The following is a 23,684-nucleotide window of genomic DNA, read 5'->3' as shown; positions in this document are numbered from 1 at the left end:
CAAAAAAAAAAAAAAAGAATAACAAAATGGAGTAACCATAAAAGGAAAGGAAGTACTGATACATGGTACAACATGGATGAACCATGAAAATATTCTAAGAGGACAAAGCCAGTCACAAGACATATATTGTACAATTCCACTTATATGAATGCCCCAAATAGGCAAATCCGTACAGAAATAATTTGTAGTGTGATAGAATGTTCTAAAATTAGATCATGTTCCTAACTGCACAACTCTCAATTTACTAAAGTGAACTGTATACTTTAAATGGATGAATCTTCTGGTTTATGAATTAAATCTCAGTAACACTAATTAAGGAAAGAAAAAGCAACACCAGCTGGGCATGATGGCTCACGCCTGTAATCCCAGCACTTTGGGAGGCTGAGGCAGCCGGATCTCTAGGTCAGGTGTTCGAGACCAGCCCGGCCAACCAAACACCCCGTCTCTACTAAAGAGCCGGGAGTGGTGGTGTGTGCCTGTCATCCCAGCTACTCAGGAAGCTGAGCCAGGAGAATTGCTTGAACCCAGGAGGCAGAGGTTGCAGTGAGCTGAGATCGCGCCACTGCACTCCAGTCTGGGCAACAGGGTGAGACTCCATCTCAAAAAGAAAAGCAACACCAAGGAGGCTAACAAAATCTACCTGAAGAATGCCCTCAAGAAGATTTGTAAACAGCAGTATTGGGTAAAAATTTAATCAGACCACCACTCAACTCAGTCATACAGCAGATCGATTCAGACCCAAATTCCTCTCCTACAAAGAAGTATCTCCCACCTACTCAACAAGTCCAGGACACAATAAGAAACTAATCTAAAAGGAATACTAAGAAATAAACATTTTATCAAAATTTAAGTCCAGCCAGATGCCAGGGCTCACGCCTATAATCCTAGCACATTTTGGAGGCCAAGGTGGACACATCGTTTGAGCTCAGGAGTTCAAGATCAGCCCGGGCAACACAGCGAAACCTAATCTCTACTAAAAATACAAAAATTAGCCAGCCATGCTGGCATGTGCCTGTAGTCCCAGCTACTCAGGAGGCTGAGGTAGGAGAATTGTTTGAACCCGGGAGGCAGAGGTTGCAGTGAGCTGTGATGTGCCACTGCACTTGAGCCTAGGCAACAGAGCCAGATCATGTCTCAAAAAACAAAAAAGTCTAATAACTGATTTATGCCAAAAGTGTATACTAATCTATGTCACCATCTAAAATCCTTCTGGCACCTATATGTATGACACACAGGTTCCCAAAACAAAGATTTAACTAATAGTGTAGCTATGAGCAAATCCAAAACTTTCAAGCCCAGAGTGCCCTCTCCACCTAACATGACACGTCTCCGAGTCATCTGTTAGCTTTTCAAAGTAGCCTAGAAGTCTCCTACTCTCTGAAACACACGCCTTTCAATGCAGAAAGCCCCCAGTTTTCAAAATTCAAATAACGTATTTTGGCACTCTCTCCTTTCATAAATATAAATATAAACAAACCCATCTCTCAGGTATGGTGTTACTCAAAAACATCAGCTTTTGACTATTATTTTCCTACAAGCATCTACTTTCATACCTTTAGTCCAACCAACCACATCAAGACATATTCGATGTTATGTCATACTACTGTTGTGTCTACTACTACTTCAAAAATTCTCCCAACCTCCTCTTCTCCATTCCAACATTTACAATGTTAACACATCTTTTTTCCTCCAGCCACAGGGCTGTTTCTAAAATATCATCTATAGGACACAATCCCAGAACATGTTATACAAAGCCTTTACAACTAACATTCTTTACAATTTTGTTTTTACAGCTGGCTGCTCCCCAAACGCATTAGGGCCCCTCACAAATCTTTGTTATAAGTGTCATCTTTGACCTGTGAGTTCTTGAAGATTTGTCTATTTCTATTGCACTGACATATTAATATATTTAGCTATGGAATAATAACAGCACTCTGAAAACCTGTAATGAAAGAATTTCATACTCCAGTTACTTATATACTGTATTACTAGTCATGTACCATATACAAAATGAGTTAAGTTGAAAAAGTCCTCAGAAAGACCATTGAACTAAACCAGTCTTTTTGAACCAGGCTTCTTGTTCACCAGGTGTGCACCATGTCTCCGCTATCATAATAAAGCCTGTTATCAAACCTGCCAATTTATTGGCAACTTCTATTTCATGTAGCCCAAAGTTCTCCAAATAAGAATGAAAGACGCCAGGAGCAATGGCTCACATCTGTAATCCCAGCACTTTGGGAGGCCAAGGCAGATCACCTGAGGTCAGGAGTTCGAAACCAGTCTGGCCAACATGGTGAAACCCCATCTCTACTAAAAATAGAAAAAAAAAAAATAATAATAATAATAATTAGCCAGGCATGGTGGCAGGCACCTGTAGCCCCAGCTAATTGGGAGGCTGATGCAGGAGAATCACTTGAAACTGGGAGGTGGAGGCTGCAGTGGGCCAAGATCGAGCCATTGTACTCCGGCCTGGGCAATAGCGCAAGACTCTGTCTCAAAAAAAAGAAAAAAAAAGAGATGAGAAGAAAAGAGCTGACAGTAAATCAGTCTCTATGAAGGCTAGCAAGATGTCCCACAATGACTGAGAGTTCTTTTAATTCTAAAAGGTGTCCATCCTCAGGCGCAGGAGTTACCTTTTGAGGCTGGTAGCACCAGAGTTTCATTTATGTCTTTAACTGGCAAGTATCCTGGTGTAGAGTCCACGAGATATGACAAAAAAGAATGACTGTCCATAAGTCAGTGATGTATCCTTTTTCAACTGAAATGTCACATCTGTTTTCAATTGAAATGTCACTCACATACCATAAAATTCAACATTTAAAAGGGTGCTGCTCTGTGGTTTTTATTAGTTCTGCAATATCACCACTATCTAATTTGAGAACAATTTCATAGGTGATCAATTATAAGGGAAAGTGGTGCTGCAATTTACTACATCTGAAGAAAATGTATCTAGTTTTTATCTATAGTTTTAGTATGAAAATACAGTAGTATTTGTGGCACAAATCGGAACACATATATATCAAGCCTTTTATTAGAATTTTTTAAAGAATAGTGCCAGGTTTGGCCAGGCACAGTGGCTCACGCCTGTAATCCCAGCACTTTGGGAGGCCAAGGTGAGTGGATCATGAAGACAGGTCAGGAGTTCGAGACCAGTCTGGCCAACATAGTAAAACCCCATCTCTACTAATAATACAAAAAATTAGCCAGGTGTGATGGTGTGCACCTGTAATCCCAGCTACTCGGGAGGCTGAGGCAGTAGAATTGCGAGAACCCGGGAGGCGGAGGTTGCAGCGAACCGAGATCGCACCACTGCATTCTAGCCCAGGCGACAGCATGAGACTCCGTTTCAGAAACAAAAAAAAAGCATAGTGCCAGGGTAGCTGTTGACGAACGTCAATTTCATGTACATGCCAGATCTATTTTTAGATCTATTTTTAGAGTACTTCCCAATCTTGCTTAAAAGATCTATTTTTAGACTTCCCAATCTTACTTTTTAAAAGACTCCTCAGTAACTATCGCTTTGAATACTTGTGCATTCCCAACATCGTGATAAAAATTCACTTTTATGCCGGGCGCTGTGGCTCAAGCCTGTAATCCCAGCACTTTGGGAGGCCGAGACGGGTGGATCACGAGGTCAGGAGATCGAGACCATCCTGGCTAACACAGTGAAACTCCGTCTCTACTAAAAAATACAAAAACCTAGCCGGTCGAGGTGGCAGGCGCCTCTAGTCCCAGCTACTCGGGAGGCTGAGGCAGGAGAATGGCGTGAACCCGGGAGGCGGAGCTTGCAGTGAGCTGAGATCCGGCCACTGCACTCCAGCCTGGGCGACAGAGCGAGGCTCCGTCTCAAAAAAACAAAAAAACAAATTCACTTTTATTACAACACCTTTCACAAAACAAAACCAGTGCCTTCAAATGAGTAATATTAAAAGAGGGTGGGGTGCAGTGGTTCACACGTGTCATCTCAGCACTTTGCGTGGCCAAGGCAGGAAGATCTCTTGAGCCCAGGCGGGTGGACCACCTGAGGTCAAGAGGTCAAGACCAGCCTGGCCAACATGGAGCAACAGTCTCCACTGAAAAGACAAAAATCAGTTGAAAATACAAAAATTAGTTGTGTGTAGAGGTGCACACCTATAATCCCAGCTACCTGGGAGACTGAAGCAGGAGAATCACTTGAACCGAGGAAGAGGCAGAGGTTGCAATAAGCCGAGATCAACCCACTGCACTCCAGCCTAAGTGCCAGAGTACGGCTCCATCTCAAAAAAAAAAAAAAAAAAAGAAAGAAAGAAAGAAAACCTCCTGGACACTGATTTTTACTCCCATTTGAGTAGGAAGACCCAGAGCTTTCAAACACCTCTGAGCCAATTTCCCATCTTCTTTTATTAAACAATTTAACATAGTCAATGCAGTATCACTATGTTACCATTTAGAATAAACCTCTAAACCTTATGAAGATGAATCTTCAGAATGACTTCTGAGAAGATATTAATACCATTTTTCTAAGTTGTTATACCAGGTTATACCCAACCTATTTCTCAGGTCCAAACTGACCTAATGTTTTCCAAACCAGCAAATAACTCCTGTATCTGCCCCTCTCCCCACTAACCAAACACTCCTCCTCCTTTCACCTTCATTAACATCTATCCTATAAGACATGGACTCAATTCTCCAACCCAACTTGAGTAAGTTCCCTTCATGTGGACACCTCCTAAAATTCATTTTCCCGACAAAGATCTCAGTACTATAAAAGTCAGCTCTTTCCCAGCTATTACCTAGTTGCTCCACTAGTTACCAGTTATCATTATCTACTAGCTGACATTAGAACAAAGTTAGACGTTAAAAGCTGACATTAGAACAAAATAAGACATTACTTTTCATTGACACTCAATAGAACTCAATAAAACAAAAGAAGACATTACTTTTCACTGACACACAATATGCAGCAATATATCAGACAGTAACTACTAGCATCAGCTGGGGCAAAAATAATTGCGGTTTTGCTTTTTACCGTTCAAAGAAATGTCAAAACCGGAATTACGTTTGCTCCAACCTAATATATTTTTGTCTATTGAAAAACTGAAGAGGTCACCAATTTAAGACCCAATGGCATTGGTAAGAAATGTGAAGACATTTCTGCAAACATGTGATTTCTTTAGATTCCCTGCAGTATGTATCTCATTTTCTCAACTAATGTTTTCCAAAGTCCCCAAATTTTCAAAAACATTCTTATTCACAATGTGCCTTGCCAAGAAAAGAGTTCTTAATGTGAACTGTTTAATGAGAAGACTGCCACCGTATACTGCTAAAACTTGATACACTCATAATTTAAAACATCAACTGACAGTCCATGACATCCCTGAAATTATACCCACAAAGTGTGAGTTTATTAAATTGGTCTGAATTGAGCTATGACAAAGAAATAGAATAATACACAGAAATACAACCACTTCCGTACTCTTTGCAACAATGATTCTCAACTCTGACTGGACAAAAGAATGCACAGAAAGCACTGAAAAATATTCTAGTACTTAAGAAAGTCTGCAAAAGACCAGTTATTTAAGAATCCCTACAGGAGAAGTTGGCATGAATATGTTTTAAATGTGGTCAAGCAATTACCATGTGCAGGAAGGATAAAGGGCAGATGCTTTAGACAAACTCACTGAGTTTCGGTGCCTTCAAGACACCTGACCAATAACCCATTTATGCCTAGTGTTCCATTACTGGAATGCTAAGCTTGTTGGAGTTATTTATACCCTACTGCGTTAGGTCTGCATTATCAAGGTCTGATTGCAAAAATTCAAAAAACTGCAATCTCAGGAATAAATGGGTTTAGTTCATTAGTAAAGAAAAGTCCTGATTTATTTTCAACTGGAAGTTCTGCATTGATTCTTATTTTATTTTTTGAGACCGAGTCTCACTCTGTCACCTAGGCTGAAGTGCAGTGGCGCGATCTCAGCTCACTGAAACCTCCATCTCCCGGGATCAAGCGATTCTCCTGCATCATCCTCCTGAGTAGCTGGGACTATAGGTGCACGCTACCACGCCCAGCTAATTTTTTATTTTTTAGTAGAGACAGGGTTCCACCATATTGGCCAGGCTGGTCTTGAACTCCTGACGGGGTGATCCACCCGCCTTGGCCTCACAAAGTGCTGGGATTACAGGTGTGAGCCACCATGCCCGGCCAATTTTTAAGAATTTCAAAAATTTCAACAAAAATAAAAATGAAGAATTATAAAACTCCTTAGTTTTCAAAATGTTCACACATAACTGTAAAAATCTGAGGAAATGGCCGGGCACAGTGGCTCACACTTGTAATCCCAGCACTTTGGGAGGCCAAGGTGAGTTAATCACCTGAGTTCAGTAGATCGAGACAGCCTGGTCAACATGGTAAAACCCAGTCTCTACTAAAAATACAAAAATTAGCTGGGAGTGGTGGTGCATGCCTGTAATCCCAGCTACTTGGGAGGCTGAGGCAGGAGAATAGCTTGAACCGAGGAGGCGGACGTTGCAGTAAGCCAAAATCACGCCACTTCACTCCAGCCTGGGTGACAAGAGCAAGAGTCCATCTTAAAAAAAAAACAACAACAACAATCTGAGGAAACCGCTAATGTCAAATAAAAAAAAAAAAAACATTTTGATGATGCATTAAGTATGCTCAACCGCACCATCTTAATAGGGCATTCAAGGCCCTTTACAATCTGGATTTAAATTCTTTTTCAGGCCTTACTCTTCTGGCCTTTTAATGACTACCTGCCATATTCTATGACGTTATTTCTCAAACAGAAAGTGTATACTTTCATGTCTGACATTTTCAGTGTATACTCTATGGTATTTAACAGCTGACTTGATTCCTCTACACAACTCCCATGCATGACTAACTCAGTTCAAACGTTAAGCATTTGTCAATCAGTAATTTTTACTCCAAAATCAGAGACAGAATTGTTATATACAGCAATAACATTAAAATACTAATGATTAGAATACTGGTATTCTAAGACAAATAGTAGTACTATGCTTCATATAAAGTAATGCGCTTTATATATTGCATTTTTAAAGTGTATTGCATATAATAGTTTGCTCCATATACTTACATATATTGCATGAGTTTAAACACGACAAGCCAAATAAGTCTAACATTTACTTCATGTTAACTGAGACTGATATCAGATTGTCAATGTGGTAACACTCTTAAGCACATCATTCTATTTCCTGTTTAGTATTTGCTATTATCAGTTCTAAATCTATTACCCAAAGCCACCCATAACCCAGTCCCTAGTCACCACACTCAGCGAATTCTTTTGTATTTTTAGTAGAAACAGGCATTATGAAATAATGCATTAAAATCATTATCACCCTACCTAATAATCTACTTAAGGTTATTTTTTTCTTTTGGAGGAAAGGGAGTATGTTTGGAAACATCTTTAATGTTCATCACCACAAACTAGAAAAACAAAATGGTTCTCATTAATAGCTGTTTAGCAGAAAGGCAAAACACTTTTAACATACCTATCATAATAGTCCCGTTGAAAGTCATAGTCCAAGTCAAAAGAGGAGCTGAAAAATAAATACCGAAAAGGGTTAATTTGGAAACGTTGCTACTAATTCACAACATCAGGTGAGGGGAGAACCATGCCAAATAAACCACAACAGATAGATCAACAAGATTAGCACTGAATGATCCCCAATCATTCATACAATAAATCACTCAATTCCAATCACCTTAGACCACTGGAAATGTAGTGGTCAAATTGGTAATTCAGGTTAAAATTCACTAAGATTTCCACATACGACATAGTTAAACTGAACACTGAAAAACAGAATGGTAAACTAAACATTCTTATACCACACTTCTTCCCTCTCTTACTCTCTGGTGTCTTAGAAGCTCAACGATCCTGTAGAAGTATTTCAGGCTATGCTATAAATATCAAACTACTCCTAAACATCAATAGCAAAAACCTCAGGGATTTTTAATTCTCTAGTAATTTTCGCTAGGGCAAAAGAGAGACATATTAACACAAAAATAATGAAACCTTATTTATACACAGATAAAACACAGTACACTTAACCCTCCCCACATCCAGAAAACAGATAGAGAAGATGCCCACTGATGGACACAATGCAGTTATAAATAATAAAGTTTCCGGACCTGAGTAGAGGGGACGGAGAAGGGTGTTCTGTTACTGACCCGTACATCTCCGCTGCAGATCGTTTCACACCTGCTTTTCCTCGGTTCACTTTTGGCTCTGCAGCCAGGTTAATATCTGAAAAACAAAAGCAAAAATTTTAGTGACAACTTTGTATCCAGGTAAAACAAACTACAAAGTTAATTTTTTTATTTTTGAGACATAGTTTCGCTTTGTCGCCCAGGCTGGAGTGCAATGGTGCCATCTAGGCTCACGGAAACCTCCACTGCCCGGTTCAAGGGATTCTCCTGCCTCAGCCTCAAGAGTAACTATGACTACAAGCGGGCACCACCATGCCCAGCTAATACAAAGTTTAGAAAATCACAGACATAAAAATTAGAAAATATGAAACAAAACAACTCATCTTTCCTATTTTTTTTTTATTTTATTTAAGAGAGGGTCTCACTGTCATACAAGCTGGAGTGCAGTGATACAATAATGGCTCAATACAGCCTAGACCTCCAAAGCTTGGGTGATCCTCCCATCCAAGTAGCAGGCACCACCAAGGCTGGCTAATTTTTCTGTTTTTCTTTTTTTCTTTTTTTTTTTTTTTTTTTTTGAGATGGAGTCTCGCTCTGTCGCCCAAACTGGAGTGCAGTAGCCGGATCTCAGCTCACTGCAAGCTCCGCCTTTCAGGTTCACGCCATTCTCCTGCCTCAGCCTCCCGAGTAGCTGGGACTACAGGCGCCCGCCACCTCGCCCGGCTAGTTTTTTGTATTTTTTAGTAGAGACGGGGTTTCACCGGGTTAGCCAGGATGGTCTCGATCTCCTGACCTTGTGATCCGCCCATCTCAGCCTCCCAAAGTGCTGGGATTACAGGCTTGAGCCACCGCGCCCGGCCAATTTTTCTGTTTTTCATAGGGACGAACTCTTGGGGTCAAGTGATCTGCCTTGACCTCCCAAAGTGCTGGAATTACAGGTGTGAGCTACCATGCTGAGCTTCATCTCTCCTTTTAATATTAAAAAGGCTCATAAATTTTTACAAGGCTAAGACTTCATCTTCTATGTATTTGCACTCTGTTCTGTACCACTAAAGTGTTCCTGAGACATAACATTAAGTCTGTCTTTGGTACTCTCCACCTCAGATCCCACTTTAACTCAACTCTCCCCATTCAAGGCACTGACTGTTCACTCAGTTACTATTACAAGAGAAAACTATCAATGGTTACCTTTCCAAGAATGGTTCAGTTCATTCCGAATTATTACAAATATATTAAAATATACGCCAATCCACAAAACAATATAGTGCAGTGTGACACCCTCAAATCATCCTCAAAGGCAACTTCAGATTTCCCTTATAAGTAAGGATTAGCTGTACTGCATGTAAAACATCCGGGGTTAACAACTGCTTTCTGAATAATTCATAAGTTGCTTAAATAACCTCTACATATATCAAAAAAATAAAAGAGCAAAGGGAAACAACCCTAGTTTTCAAATACAATTTGTAACACGTAAGCCCAGCTACCTACCCTGCCACCCATGACCTTCCAAACAAGAATTCATCTTCTCCTTGTTCTAAAAACCCCATGTCAGAAAGCCAATTCAGTTTTTTAACTTCCCAGTCGTGCTAAAGCACTCAGTCAACAATACCTCCATTTTCATATATACTGCTTTAAAATTAGTCTCATTTTAATACACACATGCCCCAAAATATACAAATTCCATATATATATATATATATTTTTAGACGGAGTCTTGCCCTGTTGCCCATGCTGGAGTGCAATCACGGCTCACTGTAACCTACGCCTCCCGGGTTCAAACAATTCTCCTGCCTCAACGGCTTGGATTACCGGCGCCCGCCACCACGGCCTGCTAATTTTTTGTATTCTTAGTAGAGACGGCTTTTCCCGGTGTTAGCCAGGATGGTCTCCATCTCCTGACCTCATGACCAGCGCAACTACGCCTCCCAAGATGCTGGGATTACAGGCATCAGCCACTGCACCTCGCTAAACGTGCATATCTTAAACTTAATCCTTTATATCTTACCTTTTTATACAAAAGGAGCTCATCAAATGAACAACTGAAAACCGCCTGAGGCCAGGTACAGGGGCTCACGCCTGTAATCCCAGCACTTTGGGAGGCAGAGGCGGGAGAATCACCTGAGGTCAAGAGGTGAAGACCAGCCCGGCCAACATGGTTAAACCTCGTATCTACCAAAAAATACAAAAATTAGCCAGGTGTGGTGGTGCACTCCTGTAGTACCAGCTACTCGGGAGGCTGAAACAGGACAATCGCTTCAACCTGGGAGGCTGAGGTTGCAATGAGTCAAGACTGCACCACTGCACTCAAGCCTAGGCGACAGAACTAAACTGTCTCAAAAAAAAAAAAAAAAAAAAAATTGAATATACTGTCTATTTGCTGAACACCATTACATGAATAACCTTCAGGTTTTGGTATGTTAACCTCATTTACGATTCTGACTTTGAAACCATATAGTGTTTTAAAACTAAAGATAGAATTTCTGAAAATGCAATCCAGTAAGATGTAAAAACAATGAAATAGACCCAAATTGTGTATCTGGTTGGTTACATAACATTATCAGAGAATTGTTTCATGTAACTCTAACCTATCGTGCTATGAGTCAACAGACATAGTAGAATGTATACAAAGAATAAAACCACAAATATAAAATTGAAAATAATCATCTTAATTTTGTAAAAACACAGGTATGATTATTTTGAAACTGAGGCACAAAGTACACATAAAATGGGAAGTTAAAACAGACATCTAGTACAACTAATCAAATAAACATGTGGACGCTGCATTCTGGCTTGAATAAACCAAATCATAAGTAGTACTCTGAGGTGTCATTACATTTGAAAAGACAAGAAAATCTAAGACTGAGCCAAACTGCAACTGGCCCAACAATGGAGCGAAACCCCAATGAGGAGACAAGCAGTCAACAACACTAGAGGGGTCCACCAGTCTGCTGTGCGGAGGATATAACCATTTAGGCAACATTTTAACACTGTGAAGTGTCATTCCCAGGTCGCCCTACTCACAACTGCCAAATGAGAGTTGTCCTGTCTCTACTACACAAAATGGTACAATGAAGAATATCCTTTACTTAGCCAATTATAACTATAAGCCTAATGTATTTTTATTAGACTGAATAGGCACAATATCCAGAATATCTCAGGCTGTCAGTTTTACAGACATAAAAAACAACAAAAACAAAAACAAAAAAACATGAATCGAAAAACTCAGGCCTGATCATCAATGAAAAAATTAACTTAATGGAGACCTTACCTAAAACCTGGCCAGCAATCATTCTGCCATCCTCTCCTGCTACAGCAGCCCGGGCATTTCTCTCATTAACATATTGAACGAAGGCAAAGCCCTTATGAACAGAGCAGCCCACAATTTTGCCATACTTCGAAAAGATTGCCTCCACATCAGATTTCTTGACCACAAGAGTGTTGAGATTCCCAATGAACACACGGGAGTTCATGGAGCGAGGATCTGTCTTGTTGGTAACGTTGCTGGCCATTGTGTTTGATGATAAGGTTTCTCACAAAGCTGAAAACTGTAAAGCAAAAAAAAGTATTCAGGTGAACAGATGCTAAAAACAATATGCCTTGATAAAACATTCTCCACTCTCACTCTGAAACACTGTTAACTGCCCAGAGTATCAGGCAACTTAAAGGGACTCACAGCATTATGTATTTACTAATAAATTCAGAGACTCCAGCCTCTGAATATGTTCTAGAAATTCAACTTCTTCCTCTTCATTCTATTTCACAGCGGCACTAAACTCTCAATTATCAGGAAAAAAAAATTTTCCCTGGCAGGTCATTGGCAATATAATTTCCTTGGACATAATTCCACGTGGCCCTCCGCTAATAACTCAAGCAAATTAGAACTGCCTAAATTCTCTGACACCAGTTTCTGCTGTTTTTCACATTACAGGTCATGCTAACTATTCCCTGCCATCAATAATCTTGATTCACGCTGCTTTTATTGAGTTTTACCGGTTCTGTATATATACACACAGCATAGCAAATGTCAACTTCTGTCCCAAGCCATTCATTAGCTAGATTAATATGGATAGCTTACACTTACCCATTAAGTATAATTTTCTTCAAAAGGCAATAAACAGAATCAATTCATTTATACTGGAAATGCCTATTTCCAGATACTTCAATTAATTGCAGGATGCTTTAGATACGTAAGTATCAATACCATTTTTTTACAGACTGCAATGACTCCAAGGCTACTTTTTATATAACCTAAAATATAGGACATTTAATAATATCGGATGGTGATGATGATAAAACTAGCCAGTGGAACACGGCATGAATCAAATTAAGGATCGGGGAACTAAAGAAAAATACACAACTTTCCACAAATTATTTAAAACCAAAAATTATCTGTCTTTACATATGTGATGGAGGCTCAATACTATCATAACAATATGAAGATTCACAATACCATCTCAGGTCCTGTATAAGTGAAAATGTTTTATTTCATTCGTTCAGCATTGTTTCCTGCCTCTTCCCACTCCAACCCCCTATCTTGAACAAGACTTAAAAACATTCTTAAGATTTCCCCTTCATCCCTTTGAAAGGTTCCGATGAATCTCAAAATATTCCAGTATTTGTTATCCTTCCAATCCTCAAGTGAATCAGACAAACTAGTTCTTATGGATGATGTAAAAATGTCTAATGTATACATACATGTACATAAAAACAGGTAGTATAACACCATTTCATTTATACATGACTGCTACCATTCTGACGCTTAATACAGTCATTTAACAGGCAGTACTGATTTAAAAGCTCCAACAAAACTTCACTTCCTTCCAAATCTTTCTGAAATTCATCTGTCTTTATGTTACTTTCTAAAGTATATCTTCACAAAAAGTTCTTAATATTTTAAGATTTTAAGACTAAGCAATAAAAATTAACAAACAGTAGCCACTGAAATTCATCAACAATCTTTCAGCTCTTAAGTATGCCAGAAAGTCTGAGGACACTAAAAAGAGGAATTAAAACAAAAATCTGCATTAAGGCCTAACTGGTTTCAGATACTACTGCTGGTTTACAATATTTGCTATTACTACAAGTGGAGAAACAATCTGGTTTTAAGCAACTATTTTTCACAAACAATAGGTATACCAACAGGAAATATAATCTCCATAGTTTTAATGAGAAGAAATTACCAGGGGTGAGGGGCTCCATAAGCCACCACAGAATACTGAACCTAAGGGAAAAAACCCATCACACCACAGTCCAATGTTCCAAATGGACATTTGCAAAAAAATATCGATGCTAACACCATGAAACCCCGTCTCTACTAAAAATACAAAAAAATTAGCCGGGCGTGGTGGCGGGCACCTGTAGTCCCAGCTACTCAGGAGGCTGAGGCAGGAGAATGGCATGAACCCAGGAGGCGGAGCTTGCAGTGAGCCGGGATTGCGCCACTGCACTCCAGCCTGTGCGACAGAGCGAGACTCCGTCTCGAAAAAGAAAGAAAAAAAGAAAAAAAGAAAAAAAGAAATCTGGGCCTGGGTTCAGTGGTTCAGGCCTGTAATCCCAGCACTTTGGGAGGGCAAGGCGTGCGGCTCATGAAGTCAAGAGATCAAGACTATCCTGGCCAACATGGTGAAACCCTGACTCTACTAAAAATACAAAAATTAGCCAGGCGTGGTGGCACATGCCTGTAGTCCAAGCTACTGGGGAGGCTGAAGCAGGAAAACCACTTGAACCCGGAGGGTGGAGGTACCATTGAGTCAAGATTGCACCACTGTACTCCAGCCTGGGCGACAGAGGGAAACTTCGTCTCAAAAAACCTGAAATCTTTTTTTTTTTTTTTGAGACGGAGTCTCGCTCTGTCGCCCAGGCTGGAGTGCAGTGGCGCGATCTCGGCTCACTGCAAGCTCCGCCTCCCGGGTTCACGCCATTCTCCTGGCTCAGCCTCCCGAGTACCTGGGACTACAGGCGCCCACAACCGCGCCCGGCTAATTTTTTGTATTTTTAGTAGAGACGGGGTTTCACCGTGGTCTCGATCTCCTGACCTTGTGATCCGCCCGCCTCGGCCTCCCAAAGTGCTGGGATTACAGGTGTGAGCCACCGCGCCCGGCAAACCTGAAATCTTGATGGAGACTAGCATGTCCGATTCATGAATTTACAGTTCACATATTCCAAGCCGGGTGAGGTGGCTCACACCAGTAATCCCAGCACTTTGGGATACAGGCAGTTCATGTGAGGTCAGGAGTTCAAGGTCACTCTGGCCAACATGGTGAAACTAAAAATACAAAATTCAGCTATACGTCGTGGCCTACACCTGTAGTCCCAGCTACTTGGGAGGCTGAGACAGGAGAACTGCTTGAACACGGGAGGCAGAGGTTGCAGTGAGCCGAGATCGTGCTAGTGCACTCCAGCCTAGGCAACAGAGGGAGACTCTGTCTCAAAAACAAACAAACATACAGTTCAAATATTCCAGCTTCCATTATTTGTAAATCAGAAGGTTAAATACTTCAAAAGTGAAGTCTAGTCACATTCCGGCCAGGCACTTTGGGAGGCCGAGGGGGGCGGATCATGAGGTCAGAACGACACTATCCTGGCTAACATGGTGAAACCCCGTCTCTACTAAAAATATGAAAATTAGCAGGGCATAGTGGCACACACCTGTAGTCCCAGCTGCTCGGGAGGCTGAGGCAGGAAAATTGCTTAAACCCAGAAGGCGGTGGTGCAGTCAGCAGAGACAGCGCCACTGCACTCCAGTCTGGGTGACAGAGCGAGAGTCAAATGAGAACCTTAAGTGCTATTTCTTTCTTAAACTCAACACTGAATAATACACAAGAGCTCTGTCATGAAAAGGATAGACTTTAGAAACCTAAATTAGGCCAGCCACGGTGGCTCACACCTGTAATCCCAGCAGTTTGGGAGGCTGAGGCGAGCAAATCACCTGAGGCCAGGAGTTTGAGACCAGCCTGGGCAACATGGTGTAACCCAGTCTCAACTAAAAACTAGTTGAGTGTGGTGGTGGGTGCCTGTGATCCCAGCTACTTGGGAGGCTGAAACAGGAAAAATCCCTTGAACCCGAGAGGTGGAGGTTGCAGCGAGCCGAGATCATGCCACTGCACTCCAGCCTGGACAACCATGTGAGACTGCGTGTCTCAAAGAGAAAAAGCAAAAGGATTAAAAAAAGAGGAAAAATAGTGGTAGTGCTCAAATTTCTATTATACACATGGACAAATGTGTTTGTGTATTATATACTATACTTTCATTACACATTCTTATTACTGTTTTTAATCAAAGCATCACCAAAGACCTGTTTTATTTAGAAAAGTCAAAACCAGGAATACTAAGTTATCTCTACGGCCCAAAAACCTGTGTTTTTGTCTGATATGCTTGTCTGTTTTATCACATGCTCTATCCTAAAGCAATATAAGCAATCTGCCGGGCGCGGTGGCTCAAGCCTGTAATCCCAGCACTTTGGGAGGCCGAGGCGGGCGGATCACAAGGTCAGGAGATCGAGACCACAGTGAAACCCCGTCTCTACTAAAAATACAAAAAATTAGCCGGGCGCGGTGGCGGGCGCCTGTAGTCCCAGCTACTCAGGAGGCTGAGGCAGGAGAATGGCGTGAACCCAGAAGGCGGAGCTTGCAGTGAGCCGAGATCGCGCCACTGCACTCCAGCCTGGGCAACAGCGTGAGACTCTGTCTCAAAAAAAAAAAAAAAAAAAAAAAAAAAGCAATCTGGCCGGGCGCAGTGGCTCAAGCCTGTAATCCCAGCACTTTGGGAGGCCTAGACGGGCGGATCACGAGGTCAGGATATCGAGACCATCCTGGCCTACACGGTGAAACCCCGTCTCTACTAAAAAAAATACAAAAAACTAGCCAAGCAAGGTAGCGGGCGCCTGTAGTCCCAGCTACTCGGGAGGCTAAGACAGGAGAATGGCATAAACCCGGGAGGTGGAGCTTGCAGTGAGCTGAGATCCTGATCTGGTCACTGCACTCCAGCCTGGGCGACAGAGCGAAGACTCCGTCTCAAAAAAAAATATATATATACACACACATATATATAAGCAATCTGAGATTTTAATAGTAGTGGTAAGGACAAGAATTTCCTGAATACAGAAATTTGTCTCTACTCACACTCTCACCATCCCAGCCAGAGCTTAAAAGCAAAAAATGAGTAAAAACTCTATCTAGGTTGGGATATAAGCCAAAGTCAATTTTATTTCCAACTGTTCATTCTATTTTTTTTTTTTTTGAGACGGAGTCTCAAAAAAATAAGCGTACTTTAACTTTTGTACTTTTGCTTATTTAGTGCAAAAGTACAAAAGTTAAAGTACAAGATGTTTCTACTGGGCATTTATTTCAGCAAGCCCTGGCCACCTCTCCACACAGGTTAATCACATTAAACTTAAAAAAAAAAAAAAAAGTGACACTAGATGGCAGCAATGAGTTGTCAATTCTTTTTTTCTTTTCTTTTTTTTTTTTTTTTTTTTTTTTTTGAGAGGAGTCTCACTCTGTCAAACAGGCTGGAGTGCAGTGGCCGGATCTCAGCTCACTGCAAGCTCCGCCTCCCGGGTTTACGCCATTCTCCTGCCTCAGCCTCCCGAGTAGCTGCGACTACAGGCGCCCGCCACCTGGCCCGGCTAGTTTTTTGTATTTTTTTTTTTAGTAGAGACGGGGTTTCACCGTGTCAGCCAGGATGGTCTCGATCTCCTGACCTCGTGATCCGCCCGTCTCGGCCTCCCAAAGTGCTGGGATTACAAGCTTGAGCCACCGCGCCCGGCCAAGTTGTCAATTTTCTAAAAGGATTACTAAATATTCTGTATTCCAAAGTTTTCAGTCATTCACAATTCCTTAAATTTCTGAATACTCTTTGGATACTATAAATTCCTCTGCATACTTGTATCATCATCATTTGATCTAAGTTGTTTAACACACTTCAACTCTTATTTGGCCTATTTAGGTCCAGCTACCCTATCCCACATTACTTTCTGTCTCTTGTCACCATTTTTGTACCCTGCTTCCTATGGATCTTTACTGCTTTCAACTATTTCCCCTTGGTCTCGTCTCTTCAGAAGCCAACAATGCCTGGAAAAATATGTGCATTTTAATTTGCTGCACTGCCAAGAATCATTGGCTCATTTAATCAAAAACAGTATCTCAAGGTATATACTGTGAGAAATCTCTGAGAAAACAGTAGTACCTGGTGATATTACTAAGACATTTTCAGCCTATGAAGAAACAAAGTTGGCTACTTTTAGATAACATTATGCTAACTGCTATGTTTATTAGAACTAAGAATACCTAAGACCTTGTAAGTCATGGGGGGGAAATGAGTAATTCAATACATGGTACTACTAGGTAGCCATCTTATTCAAAAATTGGAACTAACCTCACTCTAAATCCTAATATAAATACAAATGGATCATGCAAAAAAACTGTATATGCAAAGGTCAAAACCCAAATGAAATAAAACTTAATTCTCAAAAGGAAGAGTAACAAAATTTAAAAATGGCAGGAAATCCAAACAAATGGATCATAAACATTATAATTATAGTATATAATAATAACTTAAAAGGTGTGGGACCTGGTAAGGTCGTTCACACCTGTAATCCCAGCACTTTGGGAGGCCAAGGTTGGAAGATTACAAGGTCAGGAGTTTGAGACCAGACTGGCCAACATAGTGAAACCCAATCTCTATTAAAAATACAGAAAATTGGCTGGGCGCGGTGGCTCAAGCCTGTAATCCCAGCACTTTGGGAGGCCGAGACGGGCGGATCACGAGGTCAGGAGATCGAGACCATCCTGGCTGACACTGTGAAACCCCGTCTCTACTAAAAACTACAAAAAACTAGCCGGGCGAGGTGGCGGGCGCCTGTAGTCCCAGCTACTCGGGAGGCTGAGCCAGGAGAATGGCGTGAACCCGGGAGGCGGAGCTTGCAGTGAGCTGAGATCCGGCCACTGCACTCCAGCCTGGGTGGCAGAGCGAGACTCCGTCTCAAAAAATAAATAAATAAATAAAAAAAATAAAAATACAGAAAATTAGCTCCGTGTGGTGTCGGATGCCTGTAATCCCAGCTACTCTAGAGGCTGAGCCAGGAGAATTGCTTGAACCCAGGAGGTAGAGGTTGCAGTGAGCCTAGATCACGTCATTGCACTCCAGACTGGTTGACGGTGCAAGACTCCGTCTTAAAAAAAAAAAAAAAAAAAAAAGATGTTAAGACTCATTATTTAAAATCTATCACACATTGGTGAGGATTATACCAATTTAACAGATGAGTCTACTGTCAATGTATGCTAAAAGCACCAGGTAAAACTTGGTGACTGGAGTACAGGATTTGAGAACAGATTACACTATAATTACATAGGGGGTAAACGTACCTTTACAATGAAGACCTGGAGGTCACAACCTAAACTAAAGGATCAAACTTAGAAAGTTGTAGGACAACATAACATTACATGCCTCCTGATGTGACACACTTAAACACGCATTATCACCTACACATTATTCTCAGCAAGAATTCTAGAATCTGTATAAGGGGGAAACAATCAGACAATTTCAAGTTTGTGAGAAAGCACAATACAACTGGTTTGGACATCTCAAAAAATAAAAACTAGGGGCCTTTTTCTAGATTAAAAAAGCAGTGCCAGCCTGGCCAACATGGTGAAACTCCATCTCTACTAACAATACAAAGATAAGCTGACTGTGGTGGCACGTATCTGTAGTCCCAGCTACTAGGGAGGCTGAGGCAGGAGAATTGCTTGAACCCTAGAGGTGGAGGCTGCAATGAGTCGAGATTGAGCCACCTCACTGTCTCAAAAAAAGGGGAGGTGGGAGATGGGCAATGTGATGAATTTTAGACTAGGGAAAAGAGACATTTTTATCTAGATAATTTTACTATGAATTTTTTTTTTTTTTTTTTTTTTTTTGAGACGGAGTCTCGTTCTGTCACCCAGGCTGGAGTGCAGTGGCGGGATCTCAGCTCACTGCAAGCTCCGCCTCCCGGGTTCACGCCATTCTCCTGCCTCAGCCTCCCGAGTAGCTGGGACTATAGGCGCCCACCACCTCGCCCGGCTAGTTTTTTGTATTTTTTAGTAGAGACGGGGTTTCACCGTGTTAGCCAGGATGGTCTCGATCTCCTGACCTCGTGATCCGCCCGTCTCAGCCTCCCAAAGTGCTGGGATTACAGGCGTGAGCCACCGCGCCCGGCCATGAATTTTTTAATTACTGAATTGATATTATTGTTTTGAGAATATTTTGGTGGCATATATTTCCTTTATTCTCAGGAGATGCAGCCACACACAGAAGCTCCTAACTTCAGTGTGTATCATGTTTGCTGAAGTATCATGTCAGCAAACTTTGAAATCAATCAGGAGAACAGTAAGTGTAGAGAGCAAACATGGCAGTTGCTATCCGAAGAGTGGGGCTTAAACAGGAATGGCTTATTCTATGTACGTATATATTATTTGTTCAAAAGTTTTCTTAAGATGCTATATATAGCATTTTCAAAAATGATACATACCAGATTGCACACTTTACCAAATTCCCAAAGAAAAGTACATCTTTTTTTTTTTTTTTACATCTTTTTTTTTCTGTCAAATCTGCTTATGTAATAGTGATCATACAATGAGGTGAAGGAAAAGAAACTGGTATTTCCATTGTTTTAACTAAGTAAACCAGTACATGTTTTGTAGGTTCATTTGAAAATTCTCAATAAGAATTATCAAGCAATGAGAAGGTACGTCCCTCTATCTGTATTCATTAAGCAACTGAGGATATTCAAGTACTCCCATGTTTACTTGGAACAGAAAATGTAATCTTTTATAAATCTGTGACAAAAGATACTTGACAGTCATTAAACAAAAACGCGGTGAAATACTTAGTGACTGGAAAACATCTACCACGTAGAGGTTCAAACACCATAATAATTACATCTTAGTAAAATACACACACACACACACACACACACACACACACACACACACACACACACACACACACACACACACACATATACCTGTAGCTATATGACAGAGGACTAGAACAAAACATAAAAATGTTGATGGTGGTTACCTCTGAGTGCTGATGACATAAGTAAATGAGTAAATACTATTTTTATCTGCATGTTTCCTGCAGCTTAGCTCTTGTTGCCCAGGCTGGATTGCAGTGTTGCGATCTCGGCTCACTGCAACCCCCACCTCCAGCATAGCTGGGATTACGGGCGCCCGCCATCACGTCTGGATTATTTCTTGTATTTTTAGTAGAGACGGGGTTTCACCATGTTGACCATGGCTGGTCTCCAACTCCTGACCTCAGGTGATCCGCTGACCTCGTCCCCTTTCTCACCAATGGTGGAGCTTTTGAATTGCCATCAACGTCGGAGAACTCCCAATTTAATGATATGCAATTCTAAATCATAGTTGACTCCTAATTCTTCCCTTAGCTCTCTTCTTTGAATTACATTCATTAGTAAGCCAATTAATTAATCACACATTGCTTAATGACAGTGATATGCATCAGAACTGTATCGTCATGCAATTTTGTCACTGTGGCAATGGCATAAGAGTGTACTTACCCAATACCAAGCTAGATGGTATAGCCTACCACACACCTAGCTTGTATCATATAGACTATTGCTCCCAGAATACAAACTTACATAGCATGCACAGTACTGAACACTGTAAGAAGTTCTGACACAGGCCGGGCACGGTGGCTCACACCCGTGATCCCAACATGGAGTTTGAGACCAGCCAGACCAATATGGTGAAATCCCGTCTCTACTAAAATAACAAAAATTAGCCAGGCATGGTGGCGTGCGCCTGTAGTCCCAGCTACTGAGGAGACTGAGGCAGGCGAATCGCTTGAATCCTGGAGGCAAACGTTGAGCTGAGCCAAGATCACGCCACTGCACTCCAGCCTGGGAGACAGCGTGAGACTCCGTCAAAAAAAAAAAAAAAAAAAAAAAAAAAAAAAACCGAAAGAGATAAACAAGGGCTGAGTCTAAGTTCTAACACAATGTATTTGTGCACTTCAAAAAAGAAAAGGTACAGTAAAAATACAATACAAAAGATTTCAAAAACAGGCTGGGCACGGTGGCTCACGCCTGTAATCCCAGAACTTTGGGAGACCGAGGCGGGTGGATCACTTGAGGCCAGGAGTTTAAGATCAGCCTGGCCAACATGGTAAAACCCCATCTCACCTAACATAAAAATTAGCCAAGTGTGGTGGTGCATGCCCATAATCCCAGCTACTCGGGAGGCTGAGGCAGGAGAATCACTTGAACCCCCGAGGTGGAGGTTGCAGTGAGCCAAGATCACACCACCACACTCCAGCCTGGTGACAGAGCAAGACTCTGTCTCAAAAAAACAAAAAAAAAAAAGAGAAAAGGTTTCAAAAATGGTATACCTACATAAGACACTTAGCATGAATGGAGCTTTCAGGACTGAACTTTGCTCTGGGTGACTGGTACTGAGTGGTGGGTTTGAAGCCCTAAGACATTACCATACACTACTGTAGACTTTATAAACATGGTACACTTAAGGCTACACTAACGTTTATAAAACAAATTTTTCTTTTATATACTACCCTTATTTAGTTTACTGTAACATTTTTACTTTGAAAAAACTAACACGTAAACATTAGCCTAAACCTATAGATGTTCAGGATCAGTAAGATGTCACTAGGCAACAGGAATTTTTCAGCTCCACTATAATCTCTTTTACTTTTTTGTTTTTTTGAGACGGAGTCTCCCTCTGTCATCCAGACTGGAGTGCAGTGGCACAATCTCGGCTCACTACAACCTCCACTTCCTTGGTTCAAGCGATTTTCCTGCCTCAGCCTTCTGAGTAGCTGAGAACACAGATGTACGCCACCACGCCTGGCTACAGGGTTTCACCATGTTGGCCAGGCTGCTCTTGAATTTCTGACCTGTGGTGATCTGCTTGCCTCGGCCTCCCAAAGTGCTGGGATTACAGGCGTGAACCACCACACTTGGCCTGCTCCATTATAATCTTAAGGGGCCATAATATATGTGGCCTGTCATCCACCAAAACATCTCTGCAGCACATGGCTCTGTATTTTTCTTTGACAAAACATTTCATTCCAACTCTTCCCCATCCTAACCATCTATGAAAATAAATGCCTTATAGGCCGGGCGCGGTGATTCATGCCTATAACCCCAGCACTCTGGGAGGTCGAGGTTGGCAGATCATGAGGTCAGGAGATCAAGACCAACCTGGCTAACACGGTGAAACCCCGTCTCTACTAAAAATACAAAAACAAAAAATGAGCCGGGCATGCTGGCGGGTACCTGTAGTCCCAGCTACTTGGGAGTCTGAGGCTGGAAAATGGCGTGAACCCGGGAGGCGGAGCTTGCAGTGAGCCGGAGATCACACCACTGCACTCCAGCCTGGGAGATGGAGCAAGACTCCATCTCAAATAAAAAAATATATAATAATAATAATAAAGAAATGATGCCTTATAACAAATAAAACTTAGTCTGCCAATTTCCCTTTAACACAGTACTCCAAATTTTCACTTCCCTTGGAAAAGAATGAAATAGTCTGGATGCTATCCAGATGCTACTTTTCTGCTTGCTTATGGCACTGTCAACGCATACAGAATCAATTACAACTGACCCTTGAAAAATATGGGTTTATACATGGATTTTCTTCTGCCTAAACCATCCAAGACAGCAAGACCAAGCCTTTATCTTCCCCTTAGCCTACTCAATGTGAAGACAATGAGGAAGACATTTGTGATGATTTACTTCTACTTAACAAAGTCAATATATCTTCTGCTCCTATTTTCTTTTCACTAGCTCACTTTCTTGTAAGAATACAATATATAATGCATAATATACAGAATCTGTGTTAACTGTTTATCAGTAAGGCTTCTATGCAGCAGTAGCTCATCACTAGTTTTTGGAGAGTCCAAAGTAATATGTGGATTTTTTATTTTTGAGGGGGTGCGGGCAGCTGGTGCCTCAACACCCCTTGTGTTAAGTGTCAACTGTAAATAAAACAATCCTTATTTATCAATGTAATCCTAACCTCTATGTTTTGACAACTCGTTTGCTGGACTTTTTACATTAAGTACACAGCTTGCTTAGCAATTCTTATTTCATCCTCTTCTACCTAGTTCTTAATCACTACAGATCACACATAGCTCCAGCATTAAGAAAATTTCAGCCTTTGATTTTGCTGTAAAGTATAAACAACCCCTCTCAATTATGTATCCTTCACTAATAGGACATAACCTCATAAGTCTCATCATTACCCAATTTTCCTTCAACACAAACTTTTTTTGTACCCTGAAAAGTTATACTCTGGTTTAGTTTTTAACACAACCAAGTATGTTCAAAAAAATAAGTCAAAATTTTAGGTAACTCATATTTCCAAAAGAAAGTAAACTGACAAAGTAGATAAAAAGAGACCTATCCTTGGCCAGGTGTGGTGCCTCACACCTGTAATTCCAGCACTTTGGGAGGTTGAGGCCAGTGGATCACTTGAGGCCAGGAGTTCAAGACCAGGTTGGC

General features: G+C 41.3%; 1 protein-coding gene across 9 annotated transcripts in view; it reads right to left on the bottom strand.

The window, feature by feature from the left end:
* Window positions 1–23,684, bottom strand: part of LOC105496579 (heterogeneous nuclear ribonucleoprotein C) — a 59,425-nt gene that overhangs the window by 12,356 nt on the left and 23,385 nt on the right. For 7 of the 9 annotated variants that reach the window (XM_071100499.1, XM_071100493.1, XM_071100496.1 and 4 more), the window contains 3 exons: window positions 11,433–11,709; window positions 8,147–8,261; window positions 7,507–7,554 (listed from right to left, as the gene is read on the bottom strand). In XM_071100499.1, the coding sequence (XP_070956600.1) occupies window positions 7,507–7,554; window positions 8,147–8,261; window positions 11,433–11,673 (404 nt within the window). In that variant the 5' untranslated portion in view covers window positions 11,674–11,709. The remainder of the gene's footprint in view (window positions 1–7,506; window positions 7,555–8,146; window positions 8,262–11,432; window positions 11,710–23,684) is intronic. The other 2 variants (XM_071100501.1, XM_071100500.1) reach the window with 1 other exon arrangement.

Source organism: Macaca nemestrina, chromosome 7, assembly GCF_043159975.1.
Source record: "Macaca nemestrina isolate mMacNem1 chromosome 7, mMacNem.hap1, whole genome shotgun sequence".
In the NCBI taxonomy this organism is placed as follows: domain Eukaryota; kingdom Metazoa; phylum Chordata; class Mammalia; order Primates; family Cercopithecidae; genus Macaca; species Macaca nemestrina.
Note: the sequence above shows the minus strand (reverse complement) of the source record. Positions and strands in the feature narration are given on the sequence as shown.